Source organism: Aulonocara stuartgranti (assembly GCF_965226115.1).
Source record: "Aulonocara stuartgranti genome assembly, chromosome: 20".
NCBI lineage: Eukaryota > Metazoa > Chordata > Actinopteri > Cichliformes > Cichlidae > Aulonocara > Aulonocara stuartgranti.
This window is the reverse complement of record NC_138956.1, coordinates 37,297,525-37,307,654: the sequence shown is the minus strand read 5'-3', so window position 1 is coordinate 37,307,654 and position 10,130 is coordinate 37,297,525. Positions and strand designations below refer to the sequence as shown.

At 42.6% G+C, this 10,130-nt stretch overlaps 1 protein-coding gene across 2 annotated transcripts; it reads left to right on the top strand.

Moving 5' to 3' along the window:
• On the top strand, positions 1 to 9,542 carry LOC309697856 (galactose-specific lectin nattectin-like). Of its 2 annotated transcripts, XM_082520056.1 has the most exons (10): positions 1 to 183; positions 647 to 679; positions 3,207 to 3,308; positions 3,748 to 3,841; positions 4,006 to 4,100; positions 4,196 to 4,240; positions 8,118 to 8,203; positions 8,594 to 8,728; positions 9,019 to 9,136; positions 9,309 to 9,542. In XM_082520056.1, exons 1-10 carry the CDS (start codon positions 150 to 152, stop codon positions 9,374 to 9,376), a joined length of 810 nt encoding a protein of 269 aa, XP_082376182.1. In that variant the 5' UTR covers positions 1 to 149; the 3' UTR covers positions 9,377 to 9,542. The 2 variants fall into 2 exon arrangements, with proteins under 2 accessions (XP_082376182.1, XP_082376183.1); XM_082520057.1 differs by lacking the exon at positions 4,196 to 4,240.
• Positions 9,543 to 10,130: the final 588 nt, after the last annotated feature.

The window sequence follows — 10,130 nt, the reverse complement described above, 5'->3', positions numbered from 1 at the left end:
TTTCCTGCTGCAGCTGAGAAGGAACAGGTCCTGCTTTTCCATTGGCTGTGCTTTGCATGTACATCACAGGTGTTACTGAAACAGAGTGAATCCAGCAGCTCTGTGTTTGATCCTCCATCAGCTCTTCACTGTAATCCAGATCTCCTAACATGATGCTCTGCTCCGGACTCAGCAGCACACTGTGTGAGTACAACACACTGATCATCCTTTATTTATACATGAAATCAGCTGCACATGTTCAGTCTAATCCTTTTCTAGCTTTCCACTGTGCTGTACTGTGACATGCTTTTCTTTCTGCTTTATTGGATCAGTTCATCTAACATCCTAAATACATGTTTGCATCACCTCAGCAGGACAGTTAGGCTTCACAGAGTCCTGAGAGCAATTCATGGCTGATCATTTACTTTGAAGAGTTGAAGTCAAACTGTCAACACAAATAAGTTTATTGACAAAAGTTGGAAAGATGAAGAGAATAAATGTGTCATTGAAATCTGCTGTTTAGAAAGAGTTTCCAAAGAATCCAGGTGTGAATGAAAGCAGCAGCTTTCTCCTGTTTGCTTTTCATTTCTGTTTCATGTTTTGAGGTGAATTCAACTTGATATCAAACACACAGTCTGACACTGAGCTTTCTTTCTGTCTCTTTCAGTGCTGGCAGCAACCTGTTCACTCATCACTTCAGGTAAATGCTGTTTTACTGCTTCTTATATTCTGGTCACAAAGAGCCTTTCTGTGAACTTTCTCATTATTAGAGCTCACCTCTTCTTCTTCTGTCTGTAACTACTAAATATTGTATTTGTGTGATCTAAAATCTAAACTCTATCCTTCACACACACCTTTTTAAAATCTTATTTCTGTTCCCAGTGAAAATGAAATGAACCCTGTCTGGTGGCTGCTGGGCGGGTGGGGGGTGGGGGGGGTTCTGGATGTTGTGGGGCTCCTTGTTGACATGTGTGAGGAAATCAGGGATAGAGGCTTTGGATTGCAACCTGGGGGGGGGGGCTCCACTTCTTTAAGGAGCAGGTCTGGAGGGGGGGTTCCAACCTCAGAAGGAAACGCACCCCTCGTCCTCGTCCACACCCAGAAATACTTTGCTGTGACTTGGTAGAGATACTATGATTTACATGAAATACTTTGACTTAGCAGAAATACTATAATCTAGCAAAAATAGTCAAACGTAGCAGAAATTCTATCATTGAGCAGAATTACTATGATTTAGCAGAAATGTGTGAATGCCTGTGAGCGTTCTCACAAATATGAAATAACACATGTAAGCTGAGACTCTCTAAAGAAACAGCATTGTTGTTGTTCGGCTTTTCATTTCACCATTTGTTGATTCACTCGAAGAACAAGTAACGTAATATAGTACAGTTTTATTTATATAGCACATTTAAAAACCAAAGCAAAGTGCTTCACAGTAATATGGAGAGTCAGCATAAGTCAATAACAGGGTACAAATCAGACACTAACAGACCAGAAGAGCTAGATAAATACAAAATCCACTAAGAAGACAAAAACAGCAGGAACATTAATAATAAAAGCATAAATTTAATAAAATTTAATAAAAGATTTAAAAGTTAAAAATTTAAAAGATTTAAAAGGGTATTAACTGGTCAGGAAAGCCAAATCAAATAGATATGCTTTCAATCTGGATTTAAAGGACTGGATAGAGTCAAAATGGGTCAAGTGATCAGTTTGATATCAATCTTTTGTGATACACCGTCATATTTACATTATTTGTACAGTGCCAATGATTTGCTTTGGTAGCTGCTCAAATTTCACTGCTTATATGTTTAAACTTAATTGATTAAAGTGGTTGTTTTCTTTTGGATCTTTTATTAGAATAGGCGCTTATAATGATTTTCTTGTGAAAGGTGACTTTAGATCAGAGTGGAGGAACTTGCAGCAGCGACAGTTTTGTGTACAGGATGTTGATGATCAGATAAGATGACAGGAAACGTATGCAGGGACGTGAAAGCAGCGCTTTAAGAGTTTTAAAATGATGAGTAACGTTGAAGAATTTATATAAATACAAGTCAATGAGTCAAGGACATAATTAGGATCATGTTTTTGATTAAAGAGTCCCAAACATGATAAGTTAGGGAGGTGCAGGAAAAGGTGTTTTGTTTCCTTTGCAGAAGATCTCGGCGACCACAGGGGGGTGAGGATGATGGAGGCCTGAGGCCTGATGGACCACAAGAGAGGGACCCAGAAAAACCTAATCTTACGCATGGAGTGTTCTCGAGTGGGAGCTGGCATTTTATTATTGGACCACTTAGATGACATGAGGTTGTTGTCTGATTTGCTGAGCCAGAGGATGGGTGTCAAAGAAATGGAACAAGTAAAGTGTAGTGACCCTCTTTTTAACAAAAGAGGGTCAAAAGGGGAAGTGTGGAGATCAGGGAAATTATTTTACTGCTATTGTTAATAATCATCATCATTACCATTGCACTAATAATATAATCTACAGTATTGATATTGCATTCAGAGGTTTAAACAGTGTGTGTCTTTCAGAAAGACTAAGTGGCAGGCTGACAGGAAGTTGCAGGTTTGCAGAGTGTGCCTTTTGCAGAACTGAAACCGAAAGCAGAGTCTAAATGCAGGTTGACAGGAAACAGCTGCCATGAAGATAGAGACAATGTTCCTTTTTAAACTGTGTTAAAAGTCATTGTGGTTTTGAATTGACGTATGCATATATTGTATCTGATGACGCATGAGATACAAGCCCTGATGGTATGAAATATCTGTTTATGCTTTGATTAAGTCGGAGATCAGCCCTGTCTGCGAACGGAGCTGGTCTTCCCACGCGTGTATTTCATTAAAATCAATTGTCTGACCAAGCTCTTGTTGGACCATGGTTGTTTGTACTCTCCTTCCTCAATATTTGAACCTTAACAAGGGCAACCTGCACGTGGCGAATAAAGCCTTGATTGATTGATTGATTGATTGATTGATTGATTGATTGATTGATTGATTGATTGATTGATTGATACCAAAATTAGGGGGAATTTACGACTGTGCGCTATGTGCTTCGAATATTGTGTGTGGTTTTTGTTTTATACAGTTGTCAGTCAGGCCTCTAACTATGAAACAAATTACACTCCAAAAGACCCCGGGCTTCTGAAAAGATGACCCGGGCTTAAACCTAGCATTTATTTTACATTATACATTTACATTATTACATTATTATACATTTATTTTTATTTCAGGCTTTATCAGAGCTCAAGTTTCCGTTCCTCCTCCTGTGACCCCCATATCCACAGGGAGAGTGGTCACCTCTAACGGCCTCAGTGTTCATCGCCTGAGCTGTGGTAAGATGGAAAATAGTGTCCAAGAATTCACTGCAGATCAAATTCAGACTCTCAGGCTAAATTCAACAAACTTAACAAGTATTGGATGAACTGTTTATAGTTTACAGCCTTTTTATGCACAGCTGCTTATTTTCAGTTTAAATTGTATTTTCCTGATCAACAAACCAACAGTGCATTTATTCTTTAAAAAAGCTCTGAGGATGTTGGACTGTGTATAAAAGTTCAGAAACATTTGATGTAGATTAGAAACAAAAACACTGACTTAAAGTTTCCTCCTTGATCAGAGTTAATGTAATATCCACTGTGGTGGTGTACAGAGGTACAATCCTCATTATTTATGGATCTGCAGCATCTGAGTCTGAAACTGAAGCCTGAAACCTGGATTATTGCATGTTGTGTTGAGTTGTTCCTTTTCTCTCATACTGTGTCTGTATAACAGTGGGTGGAATGATCATTGTGAGGTCAGCTGAGTACAGATGTGGAGGTGAAGTAATCTGCTCTCACGGTGACGCTGTGAACAACGTGAGGAACAGGTGAGCACTGTGGGATGGTAGAAGTGAGCCTTTGATTCAAAAGAAGAAACAAACTAAAACCTGTTGAACAGCTTTACTCAAACTAACAGGAAGTAAATGATCACCTGAAAGTAACTTGTTTCATATCTTTGAGCTGAAAACCAGCTGTTTCTGTCTCCCTGCAGCTGTGATGGAAAAACCGAGTGTGACATAAAGTCAAACATTACTTATGATCCTGGAGTCTGCAAATACCTGGAGACCACCTACGACTGCTTCCCACGTAACGACTCTGTTAAACCTGTGATTAGAAATGACTGATGAACCCAATCTGTACATGAATGATTACAGTTTCTATGGGATCTGTGTCTGTTTCAGGCCAAAGTGTAATATGTGAAAAATCTCATGCAAACCTTCAGTGTGGTGAGAACACAGCTTCTATGTCTTTCTACATTTAATGCAGTTAAAAATATCACCATGGTTACAGTTTGGTGCTGTTACAACAACAAAAAAAAAAGAAAAAAACCCCCATCGGCCCATAAAAACGAAAAATCACCATCGGGCATACCGGATGGCCAGCCCAGCTCTGATTGTAGGGTAGCAAACATCGTCGGAAAACACGTTTTCAACACTGCAGGTTACCTGGTGTAATGCTTTACTGAAACATGGTCTGACTCCTATCTAACTATATAAAGAGTAACTGAAGGTTAAGCCAGGCGCTCACACCTCCGCTCTGCTGCGTCTCAGCCACCATCTCTCTGGCAGAAAGGGCGCTAGAGCAGAGCAGGGGAGAGGCGAGCTGGAACAAACCATTTTTTTGGGGGGGGATTTATACGTTTGTCTTTAGAATATTACGTCTCAACCAAGTACTGTATGGTTTTTCTATTTTTAGTAGTGTGTCACACAAACAGCAAATATTGTCAAAAAAAAGTAAGACATCTTTGGGGTGCTTTGATTCCTTTGGGCTATATATGAGCTAAAAACGCCCGTGTTTAAAACTAAGTATGTTCCCTAAAACGGTGACAGCGCTACAGACCCATGACAGCCTTACCCAGTCAGCCAGTAGCTATGACCAGCACTACTTGTGCAGTTAATAAGAGGACAGGTAATGTTTGTCGCATTGTTACGCACAGCACGCTCATTTGTTTCAATTCGTCAGTTGCCACAAGACAACTGACCAACGTGTACATAATAAGCTAATACTCCTGGGTGCTATAGAGTACAGTGTACGCTGTTCACCATACTTCATGGCTTTGCTGCATCAGTCTGCCTCTCTGAGTTAATTTGTGTTTCTCCTACAGCTCTGGACCGCCCAGGTCTGATGCAAGCCAGATCCTTTTATTTAGTAAAAATGGGATTAATAGTTAAACATTATTGTTGAGGGGCACAGACAGGACTCCGCACGCACACAAACATTACAAACAAAAGGGCACTTTGGGCACCCATCAGGAAAGGGGGGGTGCTCAAGCCCCTCCCGCCCCCCCTCTGCACGTGCCTGGTGAAAGGGGACAATCTGGGGATCCGTGGGTCCAAGGGGAAACTCACACGTCCATATAGTGGGGAAGTCACACAACTGTCACACAGGAGAGGAAAATTACTCACAGTCTGAAAAACAAGCACAAATTCACGGAGCTGAGAGAATCACTAACGTGTCTCGCACAACCGTCCAGCGACCAGAAGCACAGCGTCCCGGCCTTAAATGGTGGGAAGATAATGGCAGCTTAATTGCGAACAGGTGTGTGGGCCAAGGGTGGGAGCCCACAGTGAGCTCCGCCCAGGCAGAGCGGTGAGGAGAGAGTGAGAGAGAAACAATACACATGTAGCCTTGCGGGGCCGGCTGGGTAGACACGGGGACGTGACATGTTCACTCCGTCAGCTGTTGAACACCTGCTGCTGATTTAAGAAACACGCCCATGTTAACTGGTGACAGTCACAGTTTAACGTTTTCAGCTGTGTGCGCCCTGTAAAGTAACACCATCAGGATGTTCTACATTTAATGACGCACATCGATGGATTGGTGCAGGCGTATCTCAATAAGTTCTGCTCAAATAACTGGATTATGGATTCCTCATAACCAGGTGTGTTATGAGGAATGTTGTCACAGTTTATTTATAATGTGTTGTTATAAGCTGATTAAAAAACAGAGCCATCCAGTTACTATGTTACAGCGCCACTGTCAGGGTTCCTGGGCCGCTGACCCAGCGTTTTCAGTTTGGTCTTCTGTCAGTGTTTAGTCTTCATGTTGGTTTCCTGTTTTATTGTGTTAGCCTTTTGTCTGTGTGTACTTTGTTCATTTCTACTTCCCAGTTTCTCATTAGTTAGTTCAGCTGTGTTCTTACCGGTTTCTAATCATCCTCATCATCCAGTCGGTTTCCCTGAGTTCCTGGTATTGTTCTCACCTATTCTGCGTGTGGGCTTCCGTGCTGGCTCTTTAACTGGCCAGCATGTCGTGGAGTGGGTGGGAGGTGTCGTCCAACATCGTCCTTCTCTTGGACAACATCCACGTCTCAGACACCACCTTAAGGGAGTCCGGCTCCATCCCCACAACATTACTGGCCTTGCAGATCAGTTTATTTAGTCTGTTAGCATCTGTGAACCTCAACCTGTTGTCCCAGCATGCAAGAGCATAGAGGACAGGACTGGCCACAACAGACTGATAGAAAATCCTGAGCACTGTCCAAAACACGCTAAAAGACGCAGAAAATACAGATATCTCTGGCCTTACTGTAGAGTACCCAGTCTAGTTTATTTAATGTGTACTCTGAGGTATTTATAGTCCTTCACCGTGTCCACGTTGACCCCCTGGTTTGAAACACAGGTCGCAGCTTTCCTGGTCCTCCTAAAGTCCACAATCAGGGCTTTTGTCACACTGAGCTGCAGATGATTCTGCTCGCACCATGTGACAGAGGAGTCGACCACAGCCTGGTACTCCATCTCATCACTCTCACTGATGCATCCAACCGCTGCAGAGTCATCAGCAACCTTCTGAAGATGGAGGTCTCTGTGCAGTGGCTGAAGTCTGTGGCGTAGAAAGTGAAGAGGGGAGAGCATGGTCCCTTGTGTTGCCTCTGTGTTCCTGATCACATTGTCAGACACAAAGTGTTGAAGACGCACATATTGTGGTCTTCCTGTCAGGTAATCAACAATCCAGGACACCGCAGAGGCATCTACCTGCATCACTATCAGTTTATCACCCAGGAGGGTCGGCCTGATGGTGTTGAATGCACTGGATAGTCAAAAAACACGACCCTCCCAGTGCTCACCGGTTGGTCCAGGTGGGCGTAGACACGACTGAGCGTGTTTGGTACAGGAAAGAGGGATGACGTCTTCCACAGCACTGGTGCACAGGCCTCGAGGACACCGGGACTCGCCCTGTCTGGTCTTTCAGGCTTTTTTAGTGGAGTCGTTCATTTGTCTCTGAACCTGGTCCTAAGTAAAAGTTACAGGTGGAGCAGGAGTGTCAGGCCTTTCACAGTATGCTCAGGTGCAATGAGGAGAAAGAGGGAGAGAGAGTGGTGTGGCTTTGGACTGTAGGCTGACTACAGTTAAGTCAGTCGGGGGGTGAGCGTTAGCTGCAGTGTCAAATCTGTAGAAGAACAAATTCAACCTGTTGGCCCTCAGCTCTGCTTTTGAATGGCGTGAGTCCAGTGACGCTTTTCAGGACTTTTCAAGCTCCTTAGACTACCGTGACCTGGGTGACTGAGAACCTACAAAGACATATCTTCATGCCACTCCAGAGCTTTCTCATGTTGTTCTGCTGGAGTTCCCACTCCAGCTTTCTCCTGCAACTGTCCATAGCCTCTCTGATCGTGCCCTTCAATAAAAACGAAACCCTTTCCACCTCCTCTCTGTGGCCCTCTTTTTATCGTTGAGGAGAGCTGTGATGTTCTTTCACCCACGGCTTGTTATCCGAATAACAATGTATAGTCCGAGCTGAGATAATGGAGTCTGAGCAGATGGTTATGTAATCACTGATACACTCAGTGTCCTGTGGGGCTCACAACGTATCTGCCTGTTGCCTCATAACAAGTTCTCTCTCAGCTGGTAAAACAGACGACATACTGTGTGAAAGTTGGAAGTATAGCATTCAAAGTGATGTAGTGGAAGTCATCCAAGGTGGCTATGAAGGCATAGAGTGCTGAGTCTGTAACCAGGTATCGCAGAAGGAATAATGTCAAATGAACCTCATCAGCTTAAATTCAAATAGACTCAGTAGTGGAACACGGCTAGGTATTTTCTTTGTCTTTTGAGGAATTATTAATCTGATTATCGACCTTCTACCTTTACAATTATTTTGCAGCTCCTCCCTGCCCTGCTGGTTGGACTTGGTTTGGAGGTCGCTGTTTCATCTTTGATAGCAGTCAGAAGACCTGGACTGATGCTAAGGTACATCAGAAATAACAGCAGCTGTATGTGTACATGTTATATGTGGGACATATAAAAAGCTTCCTGCTGTGAGAATCATTCAGTGAAAGAAGACTTGCTTTATATTCATATTCACACACAGTTGGAAGTGCATGAGTAAATACACAGGACTTCTGTTCTTAGCTGATTATTGCTGCGGCGTCACAGCCCTGCACTAACAGCTTCATGCTGATACATGCAGTGCAGTAATGTTCATGCAGTGATGTTCAGAATTCAGAGCAAACATTCCCTCCTCGTGTCTCTTCTATTCATCAGCTCTCTCTTTGCTGCCTTCATCAAACTCACTTTATCTTTGATTTTAAATGCATTCTCACACTTTTCATCTTCTGTGCACCTCATCTTCCTCCTCAGAGTTCCTGTCAGACACTCGGTGGAAATCTGGCCTCATACCACAGCACAGCTGAGTACACCTTCATCAGAGAGCTCACTCGCACAGCAGCAGGGTCGTATCCAACAGCTTGGGTTGGAGGCAACGACAGAGAGACTGTAAGTGTTTCACAGATAAAGAGGATGAGCTGCAGCTGTTTCTGATATTTCATATGTTTCTCTTCATATTCATCAGTTTGATTCAAAGGTCAACATGTGACAGACTGATTAATCAGGACTTTGTTCCTGGAGACAGATGTTGCTGTTGACTTGACTTTTCTTTTCATTTTTTACCTGCACAAACAAAATGAACCTTCGTTGTGTTCGAGTGGTGTAAGAGGTCTCATGTCTGCACTCTCAGCATAGATGCATCAAAGTACATCAGAACAAACTGAACTTTATTCTTCCAGGAAACTGTGTGGAAGTGGAGTGATGGTTCCCAGTTTGACTTCAAAAACTGGGCCAGTGGACAACCAAGCAACTCTGGAGGAGGAGGAGGAGAAGATTGTATGGAGATAAACGTTAATGGTACAAACTGAAAGTGGGCCTGTTGATGAAATGTGTTTGGTTTTTATATTGACTGAAGTCATGTGATCTTAGGTCTTTATAAGAACTGTGTTTGTTCTTTTTACATTAGAGAAGAAGAAAACATTTACAGCACAGACCTCTGATTTTATTTCTTTGTTTTGATTCTTTACAGGACGAGATTTTGTCAACGACTCAGGATGTAACTCACAGAGAGGGTTTGTTTGTGTCAGAGGTCCATAACTGCTCCTTCGTGTCCTGACACGTCTGACATGATGATGTCACAGCCTCACTGCTGATGTCACTTCCAGCAGGATGTCAAGCCTCGATGACATCACTGCTGGAGGGTATTGATCAATATGATTTCATATCACAATAAACATGAATAAATAGATATCCTGAGCAGCAATCAGTCTCACCTGTTTTCCTAATTTCATTCTCACTTTGTGTAATATACTGAAAATAATTTAGTAAAGCACAGGTTTGTGTAAGTGACACAATATAGAATATAATTTAGAAAATTCAAACAGTCTAGCTGGTTTCACTTCCTAGCTGTAAAAGCACGCTTCTGCAAAAGCATGCAGTTTCCTGTCAGCACTTTTTTGGCACAGAGTGTACTCAGAGTTAGGCCTTTCTCATATGAAGCAATATAATCAGCATATAAACATTTAAGATAATAAATTTAAACCTCAACACCTCCCAGCCCATTGTTTATTCAGTGGGCTGGTTTCACTCATTATGCAAATGTATGTTTATAAGAATGGGGAAACCTGCAGTCAGCTGAGACTGAAGAAGTCACTTGGATGCAGTGGCGGTCCTAGCCTGTTTGGTGCCCTGGGCGAACACCCCCTCTGGTGCCTCCCCACCCCGTCCCCTGTACTCTCTACCCCACCCCACACCCACACATAAAATATATTAAGGATTGTACATTAACATATTTTACTGTAAAAACTGTTATTTTAACAAATAAACAACTGACAATGGCTAATTAACCTCT